The sequence below is a fragment of the Acomys minous genome (assembly GCF_964271855.1).
Source record: "Acomys minous genome assembly, chromosome: 13".
Classification (NCBI taxonomy): Eukaryota; Metazoa; Chordata; class Mammalia; order Rodentia; family Muridae; genus Acomys; species Acomys minous.
The window spans coordinates 61322172-61346696 of NC_140495.1; the positions used below are offsets into that span (position 1 = coordinate 61322172).

Sequence of the window (24525 nt, forward strand, 5' to 3'; positions counted from 1 at the left end):
TTGAACTCACAGACATCTGCCTTCCTCTGCCTTCTGAGTTCCTTATTTATTTTTGTTTCGTTTTGTTTTGAGTCAGGTTTTCTCTGTGTAGCCCAGGCTGCCCTTGAACTCAGAGACCCGCCTGCCTCTGCCTCCCTTGTGCTGGGGGTTACAGACGTGTGCCACCACCGCCTGGCTATAAGTGGCATTTTCAAGTGTCTCTTCTGAAAGTTCAGTATGCCTTGTAACACTCCTATTCTGCTTTTTAGAATGCCGACCCTAAATCGACCCTCAAAGGTGTAAGTAGCCAGCTTGGAGAAGGGCCCAGTGATGGACTTCCGCTGTCCAGTAGCCTTCAGTTTCTTGAAGATGAACTTGAGTCCTCTCCTCTCCCTGATCTCAGCGAGGACCAACCCTTTGACATTCTTCAGAAATCCCTGCAGGAGGCGAACATCACTGAGCAGACGTTGGCGGAAGAGGCGTACCTGGATGCCAGTCTAGGCTCCAGCCAGCAGTTTGCACAGGCCCAGCTTCATCCTTCTTCATCAGCATCCTTTACTCAGGCTTCTAATGTTTCTAATTACTCAGGTCAGACACTGCAGCCTATCGGGGTGACTCACGTGCCTGTTGGAGCATCGTTCGCAAGCAATACAGTGGGTGTGCAACATGGCTTTATGCAACACGTGGGGATCAGTGTTCCCAGCCAGCATTTGCCTAATAGCAGCCAGATTAGTGGCTCTGGTCAGATACAGTTAATCGGGTCATTTGGTAATCAGCCTTCCATGATGACTATTAATAACCTAGATGGCTCTCAAATCATATTGAAAGGCAGTGGGCAGCAAGCTCCATCCAATGTGAGCGGAGGCCTTCTCGTCCACAGACAGACTCCTAATGGCAACTCCTTGTTTGGGAACTCCACGTCCAGTCCCGTAGCGCAGCCTGTCACTGTCCCTTTTAACAGCACAAATTTTCAGGCATCTTTACCTGTGCATAACATCATTATTCAAAGGGGTCTTGCACCAAATTCAAATAAAGTCCCAATTAATATCCAGCCAAAGCCGGTCCAAATGGGTCAGCAGAGTCCATACAATGTGAATAACCTGGGAATCCAGCAGCACCGTGCACAGCAGGGGGTCTCCTTCGCCTCCGCAAGCTCGCCCCAGGGCTCCGTGGTTGCTCCACACATGTCTGTGAACGTCGTCAACCAACAGAACACACGGAAGCCTGTCCCCTCACAGGCAGTGAGCAGCGCAGGGGGCAGTATTGTCATTCATTCCCCCATGGGCCAGCCTCACACCCCCCAAAGTCAGTTCCTTATACCTACAAGCCTTGCCGTCAGCTCCAACTCGGTACACCACGTCCAGACCATAAATGGGCAACTTCTTCAGACTCAGCCCTCTCCGCTCATCTCTGGCCAAGTGGCCTCAGAGCATGTCATGTTGAACAGGAATTCTTCTAACATGCTCAGGACCAACCCACCGTATTCTGGACAGATGCTCAACAACCAGAATGCCGCCGTCCAGTTGGTGTCTGGGCAGACTTTTGCCACCTCCGGAAGTCCAGTGATAGTCAACCATGCCTCTCCTCAGATCGTCGGAGGACAGATGCCGCTGCAACAGGCCTCACCAACCGTGTTACACCTGTCACCCGGGCAGAGCAGCGTTTCCCAAGGAAGGCCAGGCTTCAGCACCATGCCCTCGGTGACCAGCATGTCAGGACCTGCTCGCTTCCCTGCCGTCAGCTCAGCGAGCACTGCCCATCCTAGTGTTGGGTCTACAGTGCAGTCTGGGGCATCGGGATCAAACTTTCCGGGAGACCAGCTGACACAACCAAACAGGACTCCCGTCCCTGTCAGTCTGTCCCATCGTCTTCCAGTCTCTTCTTCCAAACCTCCCAGCACTTTCAGCAGCGCACCCGGCACTCAGCAGCAGTTCCTCTGTCAGGTCAGTGCCAGGCGGGTGGTGCGGTGGGGAAACAGAATTTTTGTTGTCTTTACTCAAATGTACTTTTCACCTGAGGTGAAATTTACTTGTTAGCTACAGTTTGTCAGTCTGTGGTTCATCATTCTCCCTTCCTCTCCACGAAAGCCTCTGAGCCCGTGAGTGGGGCCTTGTCCTGTGGCAGCTCTGGGTTCGCACTGCATTCGGGGCCAGTGAGGCGCTTCAGCAGGCAGGGCCACCTGCAGCCAAACCTGACCGCCTGAGTTTGACCCCTAGGGCCCACACGGTAGGAGGAGACAACTGCCTCCCAAAGTTGCCCTCTGACACCGACGCACACGCTGTGGCAGGAGCACTGTCTCAGCTACTGTCTGTGACTGACTTGGCACCCCAAGACCAAGGGCAGCTTGAGGACGAATGGGTTTCTTTGACGTACATTTCCATGTGTACAGTCCATCACTGAGGGGAACCAGAGTGGGAATCCAGGGTGAAAACCTGGAGACAGAGTCAATGCATTGGGTGTGGAGGAGTTGCTGCTGCCTGCTGTGCTCACCGTGGCTTGCTCAGCTGGGGGTTTTTTTTGGTTTGTTTTTTCCTTTTTCTTTTTGTTTTTCTTTTTGGTGTTTTTTGTTTGTTTGTTTGTTTTTTTTTTTTTTGAGGGGTGGGGGGTGGATCAAGACAGGGTTTCTCAGTGTAGCCCTAGCTGTCCTGGAACTTACTCTGTAGACCAGGCTAGTCTCAAACTCACCTGTTTCTGCCTCCCAAATGCTTGGGCTGAAGGCCTAGGCAGTAGGCCCAGCTTCTCAGCTAGTTTCTTCTAGAACCACCTGCCCAGGAGTGGCACCACCCACAGTGGCCTGGGCCCTTCCCACATCAGTCATCAATCAAAAAATAAAAAAATAAAAATGCCCCACAGACTTGCCTCAGGCCAATCTGATGGAGGCAAGTCCTGAACAGTTTCTCTTCCCAGATGACTCCAGCTTGTGTTGAGCTGACAAAAACCTATTACAAGGATGTACATATGCTCACACATGCAAATGCATACAAAGAAATGCAGTTTTTTTTAGTTCTTGAATTTGAATCTACGTTTTATGAGGTGAAAGGCATGCAGTCAGTAAAATCATCCCTGAAAACTTAGTTTTCGCCAGCAAAATGGGATAATAATATCGCCATATCATGGAGTTCCTGGGAGTCAAGCTGCACCTTTCCAGGCCACTGTCCCGAGACTGACTTTAACCAGGCCTCGCCTCCCAGTGACACCATCAGATTACAAATCCATCAAAAAGCCTGGCGTAGTGGCCCATGCCTGTAATCCCAGCACTTGGGAGACAGAGGCAGGAGGATCACTGTGAGTCCGAGGCCAACTTGATTTACAAAGTGAGTCCAGGACAGCCAATATAACACAGAAAAACCCTGTCTCAAAAAACTAAAAAATAAACAAAAAACCAAATCCATCAAAGGATTAATCTATTGGGCAGGCTAGCCCTTCATCAGCTGGCAACCAAGCCATTACTGTCTGAGCCTTTTAGGTGGATGAAGTGTGGCTGTGAGCCACCTGCAAGGCTCAGGGACCCCATGCCACTGCACAGTGGTCACTGGCTCAGCACAGAGGGAGGCATGCCGGGAGAGGGAGGAACCAGTCCCAGGCCCCATTGGTAAAACCACATAGATTGTTGCTGAGAAGCTGGTGGCCCTGAGTTTCTTGACCCTCACTCATCCACAGACATTTCCGTTCTCCTCATTCTGAGTGTGGTTCGTAGGGGGACAGACAGGACTCGGGGAACCAGCCCCTGGCCTGGTGTGCTCGAGGCCCTGAGTCCAACACACAGCACACACAGGAGGCTTAAGGGCTAATCGCAGCTAGTTCTTCTCCCACCTGAGAGAGCTTACTCTATAACCTGCCTCCTCCATCTCTGCACACAGGAGGCTGGGAAGAACCTAGGCCCTTGTATCACAGTGTGCCTCCACATCCATCTGTACATGCACAGACTCCTGTCTGTTAGAAACTGTACACCTTTGACTTAAGATACATAGGAAACGGGTTTTATGGCTGGGGCTAGAGAGCTGGCCCAGCAGTTAGTTGAGAGCACTTGCTTCTCTTGCGGAGGCCCCACGGTCTGTTCCCAGCACTCATACTGGTGGCTTACAAGCACTGGTAACTCCAGCTCCAGAGGACCCAACAGCTCTGGCCTGTGAGTACACCTGTACTCAGGTGTATAAATCCCTACACAGGCACACACATAACACAGAGTTTAAAATAATAACAAAATAAGGGGTGGAAAGGTGGCCTAGCGGTTAAGGACACTGGCTGCTTTTGCAAAGGCCTGGAGTTCAGTTCCCAACACCTACATGGCAGCTCCCAAACTCTCTCTAACGTCAGTCCCAGGGGATCTAACACCCTCTTCTGGCCTTTGTAGGCATCAGGCACATACATGGTGCACAGACATACACACAGGCAAAACCCCCATGCACATAAAAAAAAAGTACGTGGTGGCGCAGGCCTTTAATCCCAGCACTCGGGAGGCAGAGGCAGATGGATCACTGTGAGTTCGAGGCCAGCCTGGTCTACAAAGTGAGTCCAAGACAGCCAAGGCTCCACAAAGAAGCCCTGTCTTGAAAAGCCAAACAAACAAACAAACAAAAGAAAGAGAAAACCATGCCTCCCAAGATCAGGGAAGTAGCTTGATCATGCAGGGGTTGCGCACCGTCAGCCTCACTTTGAGCAGCACCCTGAGGTACTGACGACAAGGTCATTTCACACCTCGCCGCCATGCTTTAAACCCACAGCAGAATCGTGCATCTTTGCTGTTGTTGTTTCTGTGTGTTTGTTTCTTTTTACATTTATTTATGGGGGTTGTACACGTTGCCAGGAACACCTGCTAAGGCCAAAGGTGACCCGATGGGAGTCTCCTTACAGCACCTGGGCCCCAGGAATCAGACTTAAGTGCCTTAACTGGCTGAGCCATTGTACCAGCTCTTGGTTTTTTTGTTTTGTTTTGTTTTTTTGGTTTTAAATATTTATTTATTTATTACATAAAGTGTTCTGCCTCCATATACACCTATACATCAGAAGAGGGCACTAGATCACATTACAGATGGTTGTGAGCCACCATGTGGTTGCTGGGAACTGAACTCAGGACCCCTGGAAGAACAGACAGTGCTCTTAACTGCTGAGCTGTCTCTCCAGCCCCCAGCTCTTGTTTTTACTACATACATTTGTGTGTGTGCATGCGTGTGTCCGTGCGTCTGTGTGTCTATGTCTGTGTATGCCTGTGTCTTGTGTGTCTATGTGTGTGTTTTCTCTCCTTCAACCATGTGAGTTCTAGGGATCAATTCAGGTCATCTTCATGTGTGGTAGCAAACCCTTTACCTGTCAAGTCATCTATCGATTTTATGTGTTTTGTTTATGGGCGTTCTGTCTGTGCACTGTGTGCGCGCACAGTGACCACGCAGGCTAGAAGAGGATATCAGATCACCTAGGATTGGAGCTACACAGGGACATGAGCCACCATGTGGGTGCTTGGAGCCAAACCCTGGTCTTCTACAAGAGCAGTAAAAGCCGGCCTGAGCCGTCTCTCTGTTCTCCAGCTGAGCTTTCCTGCTGACTCCCTGTTTTGTGTTTTAAGACACGATTTCACACAGTAGCCTAGGCTGGCCTGAAATTTCCTGTGCGGCTCAGACTGGCCTTGGGCTTGAGCACCCCTCCTGTGTGTCTGCCTCCTCCGTGTGTAGGCCACCAGGTAGGAGAGACAAACATGTTTTTGTGTTGTTCCCAAGTGTGGGATTGGGAACAGACTAGTGAGAGAGCAGGATGTTTATCCCCTTAGAAGTCAAACCACTTCGTGGGGGAGCTTGGATGTTGCCAGCTGAAAGCATCCTAGGAGAGACTCTGAGAGGTCATAAATACATGAACCCAAAACAAGAGGCAAGAGAGAGAGGAGAGGGCTTGGGATTGATTTGGCTGTTCATTAAGACAGGAGAATCGCTCGTAGAGAGAACTGCTCCAGGGACGGCCTCAGCTGCTCTTCCAGGTTCCAGCAGCCACCGCGGTTGAATTGCTGGTTTGCTGAGGGCCTGCTGACTCGTCAGGAGAATCGTTCCTCAGAACTGATATCCTTAAGGTTTCGTTATTGTCTTCTTTAATCTCCTTTTCCTGTCTGGGTTAGTCGGGTTGTAAGTGAGGTACACTCTGTTAGTGAGTTCATAATAAAGTATAATTGTTAAGAAAATTGAGCCAACACCTACCTCCATGCCTGCCCCCTCCCCCACCATTCAGTCCTTAAGGTTTAGAAAGGATGAAGCAGTTATTTTTCACCCTGTCCATGGCCTTGGGCTCCTGTGAGTAAACTCAGGCTGGACCTTTCCAGGGCTTGAGACTGTGATTGCTTCCGTCCCTGGTACTGTTAACTCTGGCTGCCAGCCAGGTCCCTGCACTGTGTCGCCTTCTGCTGGGTGTCGGGAGGCACACCTGGGATCATGCACTTGGGAAGTGGAGGCAGGAGGATTGGTCAGGAGTTCAAAACTGGTCTTTGCTTCTTAGTGAACTTGAGGTCATCCTGGGCTCTCCAAGACCCTGGTTTTCTTTCTTTTATTTTTAAAGATTTATTTTGTTTTTATTATTTATACATGTACACCTGCAGACCGGAAGAGGGCATCAGGTTACATTATAGATGGTTGTGAGCCACCATGTGGGTAATGAGGGTTGAACTCAGGACCTTTGGAAGAGCAGTCAGTGCTCTTAACCTCTGAGCCATCTCTCCAGCCCCCAAGACCCTGTTTTTCACAAAAGGGAAATACTTGAGACTCTGTAGATACAGAGCAGAGTCCTTTCAGATTGTCTACACTAGTCTACGCTTTCAGTGGCCATTCCTGACTGTCACTACAGTGTGTGTGTGGGGGGGGGGGGCTTCTCTACTGTATTCTGGGTGGTTTTCCTTCTCTGGTGTTGTTTACACAGTGGGCACAGACTGTGACTAACGTTGCTTTCTTCCCGCCCAGACCCGGCCAGTGCGCCCTCCGCACGGTCTGCTGGCCCCTCCACCATGTGCCTCTTGTGACTAGAGTGCTCTTCAACTTCTGACAAAACACTAAATTCTGCATTTATTATTTAATTTTTCTGCCCCTCCTCTGGGATCAACACTTTTTGTTTGTTTGTTTGTTTTCTTGGAGACATTACTTCAAACTTGTAGTGCAGCCAAGACAGCCCTAAATTCCTGCTCTTCCTCTTAGCCCACCTCTCAAGTGCTGGGTTGTAGGCCTGAGTCACCATCCCTGACTGGAATGTTTTTTCAGACAGGGTTTCTCTGTGTTTAGTCCTGTTCTGGAGCCAACTCTGTAGCCAAGCTGGACTTAAATTCAGAGAGCTGCTTGATTCTGTTTCCTAGGTGCTGGAATTAAACCTGTGTGCCACCACTGCCCAGATTTCTTTTTCTTTTTCTTTTATTTATTATTTTTGGTTTTTTGTTTGTTTGTTTGTTTTTTGAGACAGAGTTTCTCTGTGTAGCCTTGGCTGTCCTGGACTCACTGAGTTCGAGGCCAGCCTGGTCTACAAAGCGAGTCCAGCCAAAGCTACACAGAGAAACCCTGTCTCAAAAAAAAAAAACAAAAAAAGGGGGGGGTACCGCTCAGCTGAGGTAATCCCCCCACCAGTTCAAGGCAGCCTAGGCTAAGAGTGGGAGATCCTGACCCAAACATAAGCTGTGGATGGATAAAAATGCAAAGTAGTACCCAAACAGAGGAGAGCTCCCAGCCTTGTTATAACAGATCTACTCCCCTTACCTCAAGTGGGAGGAGCCTATTGCTGAATCCCAGCTTCGTGTATTCTCAGCTAACAAGAAGCCTCTCCTGGCAGCTTCAAAATAGTTTTGTATGTGTGTCTGTGTGGCTTTTAATGCAATTTGGGGGAGTAGGTCTCTGGAATAATTTCTAGGCTATTTCTGTTGTCAGTTTTTAGGGACTCCACCTGGAGTGAAGGAATAAGGGACTTAGCATTGGAGGCAGCACGCTCTGCAAGGGTAAAAGTAGGTCCCCTGCGTTTGTACCTGTGCACCGAGAGTGACTCCTACCTTATAATTGCTGTGTAAATTTCCTATAGAAATTGTGGACTGTTGTAATGAACAAAAAAAGTATCATTATCAGGAGCATGTAGCGTTTTTGTTTGCAAACATTTAAATGTAGGAAGTTGGTTTTTTTTTTTTTAAGATTTATTTTTGCTTTTCTAATTTTGTTCATGTATGTGTCTGTGTATTGGTGTGTATACATGAGTACAGGTACCCAAGAAAGCCAAAGGTGTCAGTGCCCTGGAGATGGAGCTGTGAGCTAACCAGGGTAGTTGCTGGGAACTGAGCTCTGGCCTTTAACTGCTGAGCCATCTCTTCCAGCCCCATAATCTAGCCAGTGCGAGAGCTCAGCAGTTAAGCCCTTGCTGAACAAGCCTGGCAATCTGAATTGATCCCTGAAACCCTTGTAAAGGTGGAGGGAGGGGGAGGCCCCTTTCCACAAGCGTGCTCTCTCACCTCCACACTCGAACAGCACACAACAACACTGGGAATAGTGCATCTTTAACTGTTAACGTTTGAGAGGACTGAACCTCTGGGTGCTGGAGTCAGTGTAGGTGGTTGGTCAGCTTGACTCCAGGCACACACCTAGAACAGGGGGTCCCTTCCCCTGCTCCCCAGCTACTCCTTGCTTATGGGGGTCCCGTGCAGCCTGGGCTGAGGCTCCTGCCCACTCTCTATAATGCAGAGCTGGGAAGCTGGGAGGCTACAATAAACCGTTCACCTGCTGCCGCCCGTGGCCTCTCTGGCATTATGTGTCTAGTTGTTCTAAGTGTCCATGTGTACCTGTATGGTATGCACAGCACAGCACACATTTTCATCTGAACCTTTTCAAAGTCCTTTACAAACATTGTGACAGTATGCCTGTAATGTCTTCAAAACACGGCCTTCGTGCCATCCCATGTTGTCACTGTCACCCGAAAGATTCAGTGCTGTCAATGTTAGATTTCTTTGAGTCAAGACACTAATTTGGGGCTGGAGAGATGGCTCAGTGGTTAAGAGCACTGACTGCTCTTCCAGAGGACTCTGGTTCAGTTCCCAGCACCCACATGGCAGCTCACAATTGTCTGTAACTCCAAGATCTGACACCCTCACACAGACATACATGCAGGCAAAACACCAGTGCACAGAAAGTAAAAATAAATAAGACATTAATGCTCTTTACAATAGATTTTCATTCAGAGTTCAATCAGAAAATACTTTTACTTTTAATCCCAATGGTTAAGAATACTTGCTGTGAGCCGGGTGTGGTGGCGCACGCCTTTAATTCCAGCACTTGGGAGGCAGAGGCAGGCGATCACTGTGAGTTCCAGGCCAGCCTGGTCTACAAAGCCAGTCCAGGACAGCCAAGGCTACACAGAGAAACCCTGTCTCAAAAAAACAAAAAGCAAAAAAAAAAGTCTTAAGGGCCTCCAGGATGACTGAGAAAGTATGGTGCTTGCTGCTAATCCTGAGTTCAATCCCTGGAAAGAGTGAACCCATTCTCACAGTTGTCCTCTGATTGCCACATACACACTGTGGCATGTGTGCCCCATCCCCTAACAAATATAAAAAAATAAGTCCTTGGGGCTGGAGAGATAGCTCAGACGTTTTGAGTACTGCCTGCTCTTCCTAAGGTCTTGAGTTCAATTCCCAGCAACCACGTGGTGGCTCACAACAATCTGTAATGCAGTTTGGTGCCCTCTTCTGGCAGGCAGGCATACATGCAGGCAAACCACTATACTTAATAAGTAAATGACTAAATAAGTAAATAAATCTTAAGCACTGACTGTTCTTCCAGAGGTTCTGAGTTCAATTCCCAGCAACCACATGGTGGCTCGCAAACACCTGGTGTCCTCTTTCTGGCATGCAGGTGTACATGCAGACAGAGTATTGTATACATAATAGATCAAATAAATAAATCTTAGGGGGGAAAAGTCCTTAAACAAAGTAGATAAAACATTGAAATGAGCTTGAATCTTCAGTCAGCTGTTGACTGTGGCCCAAATGATCTTGTGGCTGCCCCATTCATGTGTACCTCCCACTCTGTCCCTCCCCACCCTGTCCCCCCCCCTTGGCTGCCCTCTTCTGTCCATCTGTCCCTCCCCACCCTGTCCCCCCTTTGGCTGCCTCTGTCCATCTGTACCTCCCCACTCTGTCCCCCCTTTGGCTGCCTCTGTCCATCTGTACCTCTCCACTCTGTCCCCCCTTTGGCTGCCTCTGTCCATCTGTACCTCTCCACCCTGCCCCCCCTTTGGCTGCCCTTCCCTGTCCATCTGTACCTCCCCACTCTGTCTCACCCTTGGCTGCCTGCCACCCCACCCCACCCTGTCCATCTGTACCTCCCCCCGTCCCCCCCCTTGGCTCTTCAGAAGCTAATCCAGCAGTCTAGTGTGCGATCTGAAAACGTCGCCTTCCTTTGTACCTGCTGTTCTTGTCTTCCTGCCGATGCTCACCTTGTCCTGAGCTAAACTGTGGGAGCCACTGGGACTGGGTCCCCTGCCTTTGACAGCTGCAGTCTCTGGGCACTTGTCATTTTGTAGGCTTGGTTGGGAACGCCTTGCCTCAGAGCGCTCCACAGAGCCCCATGAACTGAAGCCTTAAAGCCAAAAGTAATACCAGGCTTTATACTAGCTTGTGAATGGATCAAAATTTAAACTCAGTGATTAAACCAGGTGGTTTTTATGAGAATTGAGGGCATCAAACAAAGACTGTATTAGGCCCAAGTCTCTTCAGTGCTCCAAAAGATGGAGTAGATTTAAAATTCCTTGAGAGCCATGAGCCAGCATACATCCTCTCCGGTCCCCTGCCCTCCCTGTCTTGCTGTGTTTGCGGATATGTAGCTAGATGGACTTGCTTTCTTCTCCTGTACTTTTTTTTTTTTTTTTTTTTTTTGAGTCAGGGCCTCTCTTTGTTAGCCTTGGCTGTCCTGGACTCACTTTGTAAACCAGGCTGGCCTCGAACTCACAGCGATCCACTTGCCTCTGCCTCCCAAGTGCTAGGATTAAAGGCGTGCACCACCACGCCTAGTATAAAGCCTATACTTTTAATAAGTTATTAAGTCCTATAAAAAACTTTTTTGAAGCCGGGTCTGCCACTCCGTGGCTGTGGCTTGGCTGGAACTCACAGAGATCCGTCTGCCCTGCTCCCCCAGTGGTAAAAAGTGAAGCATCGCACCCGACCTTAAATCCTTCTTTGAAAATATCTCCAACGATCTCCCCATGAGTGATGGAAATACTGACAGTAATCAAGACGGTGCCGGGACTTGAGCAACTTACTTTTAAGTTTTTCCTTGGAGCTGCACACAGAACAGCCGTGGCAGTCCACAGCCCAGGGGTGGGTGAGGAAGCGCAGCCAGTCATCCTTGCCTCTGCCGTCAGCAAGTGGCTTGTGGTCCGTCTAAGCTGTCTTCAGTTCTCTCATCTGGGAGATGAGGAGCTCAGCTGCACAATAGCCATTTGGGGAGCTTCAAAAAAATGTGGGTGCCTGGACCTTATCCCCATAAATGCTGATGTAAACAACCTGGAGCAAGGAGCTAGGCACCGCATTTTCCAAAGGCTCCCCAAGTGACGCTAAGGTGCAGCTCAGGCTGTAGGGCACAGGGCTAGCCCATTTGCACAGCCCATTACAGCCCTAATGTCACCTCATTAGACACGTGTTTCCTGTCAGGGTGACTGATGTACTTTCAGCCTCTCCCTCACACTAACCCCCCCTGAAGCATTTGCCCTGTGACCTGAGCCAGGTCCTCTGGGAGCTCCCCTCCTAGGAGGAAGCACACATCGCTGGCCTGCACACAGGGTCTCTGCGCTCCTATGGCCTCCTGAACAGGCCAGGCACATGGTACTTTTGAACCTAGCCTGGTGGGGTTCATGACCCGCCCTTTTCCATCCTGTTTCTTCAGTCTCCCCTCCTTACGGCTCCTACTCAAACGCCTAGATGTTCAGAGGCTCCCTTAGTTGCCTCCCTGGTCTGTCTGTTTTTCTTTTCATTTGTACTGACCACTAAGTATGTGACCCCAGTCTGTGCTGCTGTGTGTTTTCTCTGATCATTCGCTCAGCACTGAATACTGCCACACGTCAGTCCCTGGAACACAAAACCCTGTTACAGGAACACAGAGAAGCCAGTGTTTACGTGCACTATTTCCAGTGGACATGTGGCAGGACTGGGCAGCACAAGCAGACAGAGCTGACTGACCTGAGACCTTTCACTGTTGGTGTGTTTTTGGAGAGTGTACATGTCAGCAGGCATGCAGAGTTGGTTCTCTTCTTCCTTAAATGGGTCCCAGGGACAATATGCAGTTTGTCAGGCTTAGGACGGGAGCCTTTACCTGCTTGCTGCTGAACTTTGACCTTGTAAAGGGAAGGAAGGGTTAGTAGGACAGAGGATCTAAGTGGAGAATGTTCCAGAAAGGAGAAATCACAAATGGAAAGCCTGGGAGAGAAGATGGCACATGCCATGGGGAGAGGAAAGCAGGTCCACCTGATGTGAGGAGGATGTGGGTGGGAAAGGCGTGCGATGGTGAGGCACCTGTGGGTCTCAGGCAACATGGGAAGAGCCATGTGGTCCCAGGCACATGCCTTTCATCCCCGCACTGGGGAGCAGGGCCAGGTGGAATGTTGTAGAGTTTGAAGCCAGCCTGGTCTACATAGTGAGTTCCATATCAACCTGTCTGAAAAACCAACAAACAAAAGGCCAGTGTCATAGGTCAGGCATGGGCACACACTATATGTGGTCCAGGCACTTGGGAGTTGGCAGGTAAAGACCAGATCAGGAGTTCAAGGTTAACCTCAGCTACAAAGCAAGTTTGAAGCCACCATGGGCTATGTGAGACCCTGCCTCAAAAAACAAACAAGAGCCAATGTGTTACCCTAAAGGTGAAATAGTGGAGACCTATGCCAGCCTTGGGGACGTGGCGGGAAATACATGGATTTGAAGCAATGAAGCTGGAACTTGTGCTTGGCTGCCGTGGTGGAGGAATAAGGATGACACAAGGGACACTCAGAAATGGAGCTTGGTTTGTTTGTTTGTTTGTTTCTTTGTTTTTGTTTTCCAAGACAGGGTTTCTCTGTGTAACAGCACTGTCTATCCTGGACTGCTTTGTAGACCAGGCTGGCCTCGAGTGCTGGAATTAAAGGCGTGCGCCACCATGCCCGCCTGAAATGGAGCATTTTTACTTCTAAAGGACATTGCTGAGTTTCAGATGTGCTCCTAAGATCTGAGGAAGCAGAAGACAGTTGGCGTTAAACAGCCATAAAGTGTGAGGACTTAAGTGTGGGCTCCAGTGGGATTGATTGAGTATCATGTAAATTGTAATTGAGGTCTTCAAAGTGCCTGGGATGGAGCAAGAGGAGGGTATAGCTAGAGAAGGAAAGCCAGCCAGGCCAGAGCCATCAGCACATATGGCTAGGCCGGCAGTCGGTCGGCACATATGGCTAGGCCAGCAGTCTGGGGGTGGAGATGGTAAGCTTAGCCTAGCCACGTGGACCCAGAAACAGTGCACAGAAGAGTGGGCCTGTGTGGGGTTAGCTCCTGGGCGGCTGTGCAGTGCAGAATCACATTGCAGGAGACTGAAGCAGGTATGGTAGCTCATTCCAGAAACCCCAGCACTCAGGAGACTGAGGCAGAGTTCTGCTGTGAGTTCAAGGCCAGCCTGGGCTATACAGAAAAACAGAAGGGCTCAAGAGATGGCCCAGCAGCTGAGTACTTGCTGTGCAAAAATGAGGACTGGTGTTTGGAGTCTCAGTCAGTCCCCAGTAAGGAGCCCAGTGTCCAGCACATGCTGTGACATCAAGGGGCGGAGACTAGAGGACTAGAAAATGCAGCCTTGAAGCAATAGGCAGAGAGCGATGGAAAGGGCACCTCTGAGGATGTGGACAGCCATATACACTGCATTTGTGTGCATATACCACACAGCTGTGCAGCTCACGGAAAACCCCCTGCCTCTTCCTCCCAGGTGCTGACATTAAAGGCATGTGTCACCAAGCCTGGCTAAGGCCCTGCTTCCTAGTCTTTTCAAATAGCAGCCCTCCCTGGTGACCAAGTACCTAGATCTTTGAGCCTGTGTGAGGGCGTTCATTCTGACAGCTCAGGCTTTCACACCTGGAACTCGGCTCACTCAGTCACACTGACTGTATTAGTCACTTCTCTGCTGCTGTGGTAGATACCATGACCAGGGCAGGGTTGCAGGAGGGAGAGTTTATTTATATTTAGACTTACAGTTGCATTATCAGGGTCCGCATGGCTGGGAGGCGGGGCAGCGATAGGCATGGCAGGAAGCTGAGAACGCATGCTCAACCGAAAGCTGGCCGCCCACAGGGAACAAACGGGGGGGGGGGGGGGGGGGGAGTGCGGATGCCGCGAAGCTGAGAAGGACCAAGGAGGCAGGTGCATGGGAGGGACTGGAGAGAGAGAAGGATGTAATCATAGTTTAATCTCAAAAAAAAAAAAAGAAAAAGAAAAAGAAATGAGTAAGCCTGCATGCCAGCGTCCTTGCAGCAGTGCTCCATCCATCCTGAGGAGACTTGGGGGTCACTTGTAGTATAGCAGGCTCACATTCAGGAGATGACAGGGATCCACCTGCCTCTGCCTCCCTCCTGCTGGCATGAAATGGGACCCAGCCATGTGGCTCTCCCTTGTCCTGGGGCTACTGATTCTCGGGGACAAGAGAGCAGAAGTGATGAACTGGGGATTTAGTGGTTTCTAAGCAGAAAGGAAAATGACCTTCCAGGGCCAGCTTCAGGGAGGCAGATCAATTTTATTTGGGGTGACTGAGTTATATAGAACTTTGGGGAGGAGGTAGGGATCTCCAGGGTGGGCAGAGGTCATTGGCTGAAGGGCGAAATGCCTCATTTACATGGGGAGGCATTCCAGAATTCCTGGGTGCTTGCTGACCGGGTTTTTATTGGGAGAAAGGAAATTGGGCCTACAGTGTCCCTAAGGACTATGGACGTTCCTTAGGCAGAGGGTTTGGGGTCCAAGATTCCAGGCAGGGAAGAGGAAGCCTCACTGACTAAGAGAGTCCTCCATTTTTCACCAAACTCAGGGCTGTGTGCACACGGCAGACTAAGACCTTAGCAGCAAGGCTTCCCAGTACAGCAGTGGTGGCACAGGCCTTTCATCCCAGCACTTGGGGAGGCAGAGGCAGGCAGATCTCTGATTTCAAGGCCAGCCTGGTCTACAGAGTGAGTTCCAGGACAGCCAAAACTACATAATAAAGAGACCCTCTCTTAGAAAAATAAAAACAAACAGATAAACAATAAAATTAAACATCTAATGTAGGGGCCACATCAGATCTCCAGCCGAGAGATCACTGCCAGTGTGGCCCTGCCCCATAGCACAGCAGTCAAGGCAAGTGGTCTGGTCCTCAAGGATGCAGTCTGTCCCACTGTGATAGTTAAAGGATTAAAAAAAAAAAAAAAGAAGTGGGAATATAGCTCAGTGGCATAGCACTTGCCCAGCATGTGTGCATGTGTGAGGACCTGGGTTCAAACCACAGTACCCCCAAAGAAAGAAAGCTGGGCCTGATGGCACATACCTATAAAGCTGAGGCAGAAGGATCAAGTGTCCCAGGGCCTGCCTGGGCTGCATAGTACATGCAGTCAGCTTGAATAATCTAGTAAAACCTTTGGTTCAAAATGGAGGGCACATGCCTAGCAGTAGTCAGACCCTTGGGTACAGTCCTAAGCAAAGGAGGAAGGGAGGGACACACAGTTTAAACGTTAAGTTTTGTTTTTCTTTTCTTTTCAAAGATTTATTATGTATACAGTGTTCTGTCTGCTTGTACCCCTGTAGGCCAGAAGAGGGCATCAGATCACATTATAGTTGTGAGCCACCATGCAGTTGCTGGGTATTGAACTCAGAACCTCTGGAAGAGCAGTCAGTGCTCTTAACCACTGAGCCATCTCTCCAGCCCCCCCCCCCTTTTTTTTTCGAGACAGGGTTTCTCTGTGTATCCTTGACTGTCCTGGACTCACTTTGTAGACCAGGCTGGCCTCGAACTCACAGCGATCCACCTGCCTCTGCCTCGCGAGTGCTGGGATTAAAGGTGTGTGCCACCACGCCCGGCTCATCATTGTTCTTGAAAGGGGTCCACTGCATTGATTCAGTTCTTTACAGTATTGCGAACTTCTTCTTTTTCTTTTCTTCTCTCTTTCTAATTGGCCAGGTGCATTTAATCCAAGCTCTCCAGGCAGAGGCAGACACATCACCGAATTCCAAACCAGCCTGGTCTACATAATGAGTACCAGGCCAGCCAAAGGATGCCTAGCAAAGCCCCGCCCCCACACCCCACCCTATAAAAAGAGAAAGAAAAAATTCCATGAGCTTATAGATCTTAAAGGATATCCTGCGACACTCTCCCAATGTGATATTTATTCTGTAATAACTAACTGGAAGTGACGCCAAGTTGACTTTAAGGCATTTGCTCAAGGGGCTGGAGAGAGGCTCAGTGGTTAAGAGCAGGCACTGCTCTTGCAGAGGACCTGAGTTTGATACCCAAAAGCAGTGTTCTGTGGCTCACAACTGCCTGTAGCTTCATCTCCAAGGGACCTGTCGCCCTCTTCTAGACTCTGCAGGCACATGCACTCTCAAGTACATACATACAGACACATCATTTAAAAATAAACAATAGGGGGCCGGGTGTGGTCCCCGCACTTTAATCCCAGCACTCGGGAGGCAGAGCAGGCCGATCGCTGTGAGTTTTGAGGCCAGCCTGGTCTACAAAGCGAGTCCAGAACAGCCAATGCTAACACAGAGAGACCCTGTCTCAGGGATAACAAACGAACAAACAAACAAAAAAGGAAAATAAATAAATAAATAAACAGTAGGGCTGGAGAGATGACTCAACCTTTAAAGGCTAGGCTCACAACCAAAAATAAAAACAAACAATAGCAGCAAATGCAGGCAGGGAAAAATTTAAGTCAACCTTTTTTAAAAAGTCACTGAAGCTGGGTGTGGTGGCGCATGCCTTTAGTCCCAGCACTCAGGAGGCTGAGGCAGGTGGGATCTGGATCTCTGTGAGTTGGAGGCCTGCCTGGTCATCAATGAGAGTTCCTGAACAGCCAGGGAGGGCTGTTACACAAAGACAAAAATAAACAATAAATCTTGAAAAAAGAAAAGATTGTCTGGCATTTGTTTTATTTTCTGAGACAAGGTGTTTTTATGGAGCCCTGGCTGTCTGGGAACTCACAGAGACCCACCTGCCTCTGCCTCTTACTCTGATAAAAGGCATTCCACACCTCCAATGGCTTGTTTGGCATTTTAAAGTAAACTATTGGGCCTGGAAAGTTGGCTCAAGAGTTGAAAGCACTTGTTGAACCTGCAAAGCACCCAGGTTTAGTTCATGGCACTTTCACAGTGGCTCGCAACCATCTATAACTCCCAATTCCAAAGGGTCTGATGTCTTCTTTTGGCCTCTTCGGTCACCAGGAACATGTGTGGTACACTATACCTACTTGTAGATAGGCGAAGCACTCACACACATGAAATAAACCTTTAAAAAAGTAATCAAGCCAGGTGGTGGTGGTGCACACCTTTAATCCCAGCACTCGGGAGGCAGAGGGAGGTGATCACTGTGAGTTCGAGGCCAGCCTGGTCTACAAAGGGAGTCCAGGACAGCCAAGGCTACACAGAGAAACCCTGTCTCGAAAAACAAAACAAAACAACAACAAAAATCTGTTCCATGGGGCTGGAGAGATGGTTCAGGGTTAAGAGCACCGCCTGACTTTCCAGGGGTCCTGAGTTCAATTCCCAGCAACCACATGGTGGCTCACAACCATCTGTAATGGAATCTGATGCCCTCTGCTGGTGTGCACGAAGACAGAACACTCATATACATAAAATAAAGTCTTAAAAATTCAAAAAAAAAAAAAAAAAAGATCTGCTCCCACTTAAAACAGTGAATTAACATTCTTCTTGCTTCTTCCTTCTACAGGCTCAGAAAAAGTGTTTGAACCAGCCCTCCCCCATTCCCACAGCCAAGACCACAGACGGCCTGAGGCAATCACAGATCCCTGGGCTCTTAAACACAGCACTGCCAGGTCAGGATCCATGCGGGAGTCCCAGCAGTCTGCCCATCATCCCCATCCCTGGAGTGTGATCTCACCTTCCTCTGTCTTCACCAAGTCTCTCTTCCCAAGTCTTGCCTGACCTCTGAATTCTCCCTGACAATTCCTTCTCTCTGTCCCCTACCCATTCAAAAGGATAAAGTGTGTCCATGCAGTGGCAGGTACTGTCTGCTGTGCGGTAGCTCACCTAAGCCTACCGCTGAGAAAGAAAACAGCACTTCTGCATTAGGACACATTAAATTATGTCAAAAAGGGCTGGGCGTGGTGGGGCACACCTTTAATGCCAGCACTCGGAAGGCCGAGGCAGGCAGATCGCTGTGAGTTGGAGGCCAGCCTGGTCCACAAAGTGAGTACAGGACAGCCAAGGCTAACACCGAGAGACCCTGTCTCGAAAAGCCAAAACAAACAAATTATGTCCAAAAAAAAAGTGCTTCTGAGAAGTGATGAGCTCTAGTTTGACAAGACACACAACGCTGTAGCTAACTAGCCTCGTGCCGCTGTGTGCACGTGGGTTTAGAAGCACCGCTCCGCAGACTGGAAACCTGTAGCTGTACCCTGTGTTCAGGGCGTCACACCCGCTCATCTCTGTTCATGATGAAAGTACAGACAGCCTTGGGCCTAACACTGTACTTACACAGCAGCTACTGTTACCAGCTCACTACCAGGTCAAAATAGAACAGGAACCGGAACATCCCTTGTCAGTTCCCTCTCTGTGCCTCCTGCGCCTGGATTTTGGAGCTCTGAGGTGCTGACAGCCTCCACTGCTGCCTCTCTCTCAGACCACAGAGAGCTGAAAACTATAGCGTTTGCAGTTCTGTTCACTACCTACACAAAGTTGGATAGTGCCTGCCTCTGCCTCCATACCTCATAGACCAGAGTGTCCCCTGCTCCCTTCCCACAGCTAGTCACCAAGAACGCCCTTTCAGGCGGGTGTGTTGGTCCACTTCTTCCATCCCAGCACTGTGGAGGCAAAAGCAGGCTGATCTCCCTAAATTCAAAGCTAGCCTGGTCTACTTAGCAAGTTCCAGGCCAGCCAGGGCTCCGTAGTGAGACCCTGTCTCAGAAAGGAAAAGAAAAGAAAGAAGTCCCTGTCAGAATGTACGTGCTGGGCCTCACTGACTCTGACAAGCACTGTCTTCTATGTTCGTTCTAATAGGACAGGATTCCGGAAGCAAAATTATGCCCTTGTCCCTGGGGACCGCACAGCCACAGCAGGAGACCTCAGTTGGATCATCCCCTAGCCAGACATCTGTGCAGGTAGGACACCGTATGTTTGCAGCTGCCCTTCATGACTTTAACTGAATGAATGTGCAGTCATAAGAGACTGTGTGGTTGGTGTCCAGCCCTGCGCGCACTGCCCGTCTGTCTTCAAGTGCATGCGACAATACAGACGCTACAGACCTTCCCAGGAGGCTGCATTCATGGTTCCAGGATGACTCTTTCCCAGCTATTCCTCATATGTTTCTGGTCCCTCATGAATCCATCGTAGTAAGGGCTGGGGTGTTGTGGAACACTTGCCTACTGTGCAGAAGTGTGTGTGTGTGTGTGTGTGTGTGTGTGTGTGTGTGTGTGTGTGTGTGTGTGTGTGTGTGTGAGAGAGAGAGAGAGAGAGGGGGGGGGGGAGAATATGCGCTTTCTGGGTGAGCTGCCCTAGCTAGCTTTGTCAGCTTGACACAGCTTAGGGTCGTCTGTGAGGAAAGCCTTGACTGAGGAATTCCCTGGATCAGATTGGCCTGGGGGAGTGTCTGTAAGGGATCGTCTTGCTTGCCATATTTGACAGAGGGCCTTTTGAACAGGTGAACCTGGGCTGTTTAAGAAAGCTAAGCCTGAGTAAGTGATTGAAGTGAGCCAGAGAACAAACCAGCAAGCAGTGTCCTCTCATGACTTCTGTTAGCTCCTCTCCTGTCTTACATCAGTGATGGACTGTGACCTGAGAGTCTAAGCTAGAAAAACCCTTTTCTCCCCTGATTTGCTTTTGGTCGGAGGTCTTACCACAGCAACAGAAAGGACACTAGAATGGGGCTAAAGCTGAGTTGTAACGCAGTTGCCTAGTCTGTACAAGCCCTTGGGACTGATCCCCAATAGTGCTACACACAGAGAGACACACACAGACACATATACACATGCATGCACACAGACACATACACAAACAGATGCATGCATACACACATACACACACACACACACACACACACACACACACACACACACACACACACACACACACACACACACACACACCCAGTAGTCAACCTGTGCTAGACACTTAAAAAGCTGCACTCATAGGGTTGGGGATTGTAGAGCCTTTTTTATTGCTTGGACAAAATACTTGAGAAAAGCAACTTAAGGAAGGAAGTTCTTCACAGCTGTGCATGGCAGCGAAGTCACAGCAGCAGGCCTGAAGCTGCTGGCAGAGCTGCAGGCAGGAAGGAAGCCCCGGGCCTGCCAGTGCTCAGCTCGAGGCCTCATTCCTCAGTCCCGGAGCCCAGGCTGCTGCAGGGTTCCGTACACCCTCCGGGTAGCTCTTTCCCCCTGACTGGGTCTACTCGCTCCCTCGCAGGTGTGCCCAGGGGTTTCTTTCCTAGTCTAGGTCCTCTCAGTTTGACAGTCCATAATAACCATCACATGACTCCGTTGTTAGCCTTTGTCTGACATGCACAGGCCCAGAGTTCAGTCCCCAGCACTACACAAGGAAAAACCAAAGCAGACAGTCACCATGTCAGAAGTAGTTCTGTCCACAAATTGTGACCAGCCTGATCTACATAATGAGTTCCAGGACAGCCAGGGGTACATAGCAAGACAGGACCCGGACTCCAAAAAACAAAGTGGGTCTGTTTATGGTAATGGGATTTTTGTTTGTTTTTGTTTTTGAGTGAGGACCAGTTAGGAATGCATGAAATAGGCCACTTATGTAGTCTTTTTGTTTGTTTGTTTTTGTTTTTTCGAGACAGGGTTGCTCTGTGTAGCCTTGGCTGTCCTGGATTCATTTTGTAGACCAGGCTGGCCTCGAACTCACAGTGATCCACCTGCCTCTGACTCCTGAGTGTGGGATTAAAGGCGTGTGCTACCACACCTGGCTTGTGCAGTCTTTTCATCCAGCTTTGTACTGTATAAAACCTGAAGGCATTCAAACTACTAGTCTTAAAAAGAAAGGAAAGCCACTTTGTGCTTAGCTTTCTAAGACCTTAGTTTCTTCTCCTAAATTTGCTGATTAATGAAAGTTACTAGTCAAACACCTTTAATCTGAACACAGGCAGAAACTGGCAGGTCTCTGTGGGTTCGAGGCCAGCCTGGTCAACAAAGCTAGTTCCAAGATGGCCTCCCCAGAGAAACCCTGTCTCAAAAACAAAAACAAAAAACCAGGATGCTATACCTTATGAGCATATACAGGGGGAGGAAGTCCCCCTCAGTCACAGTCATAAGGGAGGTGAGTAAGGGGGAAATGGGAGGGAGAGAGGATACAAAGGATGGGATAACAATTGAGATGTAATATTAATAAATTAATTAATATATATATATATATATATATAAAACCAGGATGCAGCTGGGCGTGGTGGCGCACGCCTTTAATCCCAGCACTTGGGAGGCAGAGGCGGGCGGATCACTGTGAGTTCGAGGCCAGCCTGGTCTACAAAGTGAGTCCAGGACAGCCAAGGCTACAGAGAGACCCTGTCTCCAAAAACCAAAAACCAAAAAAAAAAAAAAAAAAAAAAAAAACCAGGATGCTAGAGAGATTGCTCAGCAGTTAAGCGCACTGACTACTCTTCCAGAAGACCCAGGGTTCAATTCCAAGCCCCCACACGGCAGCTCACAACTGTCTCTAACTCCAGTTCCAGGGGATCTGACACGCTCACACAGATCACATGCAGGAAAGACACCAACGCACATGAAATTAAACATTTAAATATAATAAAAGAAAGAAAGAAAGAAAGAAACTGCTACCAAGCTCTCTGTAGACTTAGTCCCAGTCCCTTTGCTCCATGGAAGTTGGCCGTGCTTGCTTGTTTGGATTTTAGCGGGACACATTTTTGTTTTGCTTTTTTGAAACATGGTTTGTCTGTGTAGCATTGGCGTGGGACACATTTTAACAGTCTTATTTTGTTGATAGATAACAGGAAACACTTGGATCTTGGCAACCTTTATCTATAACTGTATTTTGTGATTTTTTTTTTCTGTGTTTCATCATTAGGTGGACAGTCATTCGGGACAGAAAAGGCCTGCTGCGAAACAGCTGACTAAAGGAGCTTTGTAAGTTATACTTTGAAAGGAAAAATTAATTTTTTTTTTTTGTCCTCAGAGTCTCTTGTTTCACTGAGTGCACCACACACCTTCGTTACAATGGTTGAGTTTGTTAGTCTTTTTAAAAATATGCTTTGAAGGCTGGGCGTGGTGGCGCACACCTTTAATCCCAGCACTTGGGACGCAGAGGCAGGCTGATTGCTGGAGTCCGAGGCCAGCCTGGTCTACAAAGTGAGTCTAGGACAGCCAAGGCTACACAGAGAAACCCTATCTCAAAAAACAAAAACAAAATAACAAACAAAAAATAAATGTGCTTTGAATGACATATGCCTTTAATCCCAGCACTTGGCAGGCAGATCTCTGTGAACTTGAGGCCAGCCTGGTAACATAGTGAGCTCCAGACTGGCCAGCACTACATAGTGAGACCTGTTCTCAAGACACTTTTTAAAAAAGATTTATTTATTTGTTTATTATTCTGTATACAGTGCTCTGCCTTCATATATATCTGCAGGCCAGAAGAGGGCATCAGATCACATTATAGATGGTTGTGAGCCCCCATGTGGTAGCTGGAAACTCAGGACCTCTGGAAGAACAGACAATGCTCTTTACCTTTGAGTCATCTCTCCAGTCCTTTTTTTTTTTTTAAGGAAAAGAAGCGGGGGTCGGGGGGAGACAGGGGGAGAGAGGGGGAGAGAGGTGGGGGGGGGCGGAAGGGGGGGGAAAGACTGATTTACTTTGAAAATCTCTTCCTACAATTTGCTCTCTTCAGGACCTGTAAATGGGTCAGATATGTTTTTCCATACAGGGTTTCCCTGTGTAGACCTGGCTGTCCTAAAACTCAGAGATCCCGTGGCCAGGCGTGGTGGCACATGCCTGTAATCCCAGCATTGCGGGAGGAGAGGCAGGTGAATCTCTGTGAGTTCGAAGCCAACCTGGTCTACAAAGTTCCAGGACAGCCTTACACAGATAAACCCTCTCTCAAAACAAAACAAAACAAAACAAAACAAAACCCTTAGAGATTCCCCTGCCTCTTCGCTCTTTTGTTCTTGAAGAGAATGCGCATCTCTAGAGACAGAGACTCCCAAGTGGTACAGTTTGTATCAGGTTCGTGGTGTTAGTGTGAGTGTTGTTAGCCAGTGGTCAGCCATTGCCCTGGTCTCTGTAAATACCCACATACTGATGCCTGGTGGAAAAAACTGGGCTTTTGAGGTCAGGGTCATAGTCCAACAATACACAGAATAAAAGTGTGGAAAATGCAATGCCATGTGCTATAGCAATGGCATTGTTTTTTGTTGTTGGGTTTTTTGTTTTTGTTTTTGTTTTTTTGGTTATTTTTGTTTTGTTGTTTTTTGAGACAGGGTTTCTCTGTGTAGCCCTGGCTGTCCTGGACTCCCTTTGTTGACCAGGCTGGCCTTGAACTCACAGAGATCCTCCTGCCTCTGCCTCCCGAGTGCTGGGATTAAAGGCCTGCACCACCACGCCTGGCTAGAAATGGCATTATTAATAGTTACATTGACTAATTGATTTCTCGATGTGACGACCTTCCCTGAATACCCACTGCTCTCTTTTATAGCATCCTCCAGCAGTTACAGAGGGACCAAGCCCATGCTGTGACACCTGACAAAAGCCAGTTCCGATCACTAAGTGACACAGTGCAGAGACTGCTCTCCTACCACGTGTGCCAGGGCTCCATGCCCACAGAGGAAGACCTGAGGAAAGGTGAGTGGCCACAGCTGCCTCCCTCCCATAGCACCCGCCTGGTAGACGAGTAACTTCTCATCACAGACGGAGCTTGTTTTGTGTTTACTCGTTTTCTGCCCCTACCCCAGCCCTTGAGTAAGGCTGCAACTTGTCCTAATATTCCATGTGGGGCTGTGCAGTGTAGTACCTTGCTGGCCCAGGGCAGCACAGTTGAGGCAGCTGACTGTAATTGGGATGCCTTTGGACCAGGTACTTGGCAGTGCACATGACATTGGTCCTTGCTGTTGTACCAGGGCCAAAAATAAGGTTCCAAGACAAGTCTAAAACACTGGCTGAGTTTCAGGAAACTGACAAGGTTAGGGACGGGGCCCTTGATCCAACCCACGCACTGTGGTGCCTGTTCTAAGTCCAGCAGTAGGCATTGGATGCCACCCTGCTCCCCCCTCCCCCCAAGCCCTCCATGATACCATCTTCCTCCACCTCCACTGGTCTTGATCCTCCCAGGGCCTCTGACCTCCTCAGGCACCGGAGCTTCCTGGGAGGGGCAGTGCGATGGTTTCCAGAGTCAGC

General features: G+C 49.1%; 1 protein-coding gene across 3 annotated transcripts in view; it reads left to right on the forward strand.

Moving 5' to 3' along the window:
* BICRAL (BICRA like chromatin remodeling complex associated protein) overlaps positions 1-24525 on the forward strand; it is an 84995-nt gene that overhangs the window by 54212 nt on the left and 6258 nt on the right. For all 3 annotated transcript variants that reach the window (XM_084752980.1, XM_084752981.1, XM_084752982.1), the window contains 5 exons: positions 249-1922; positions 17883-17988; positions 19172-19272; positions 22205-22263; positions 23828-23973. In XM_084752980.1, coding sequence (XP_084609106.1) covers positions 249-1922; positions 17883-17988; positions 19172-19272; positions 22205-22263; positions 23828-23973 — 2086 coding nt within the window. The remainder of the gene's footprint in view (positions 1-248; positions 1923-17882; positions 17989-19171; positions 19273-22204; positions 22264-23827; positions 23974-24525) is intronic.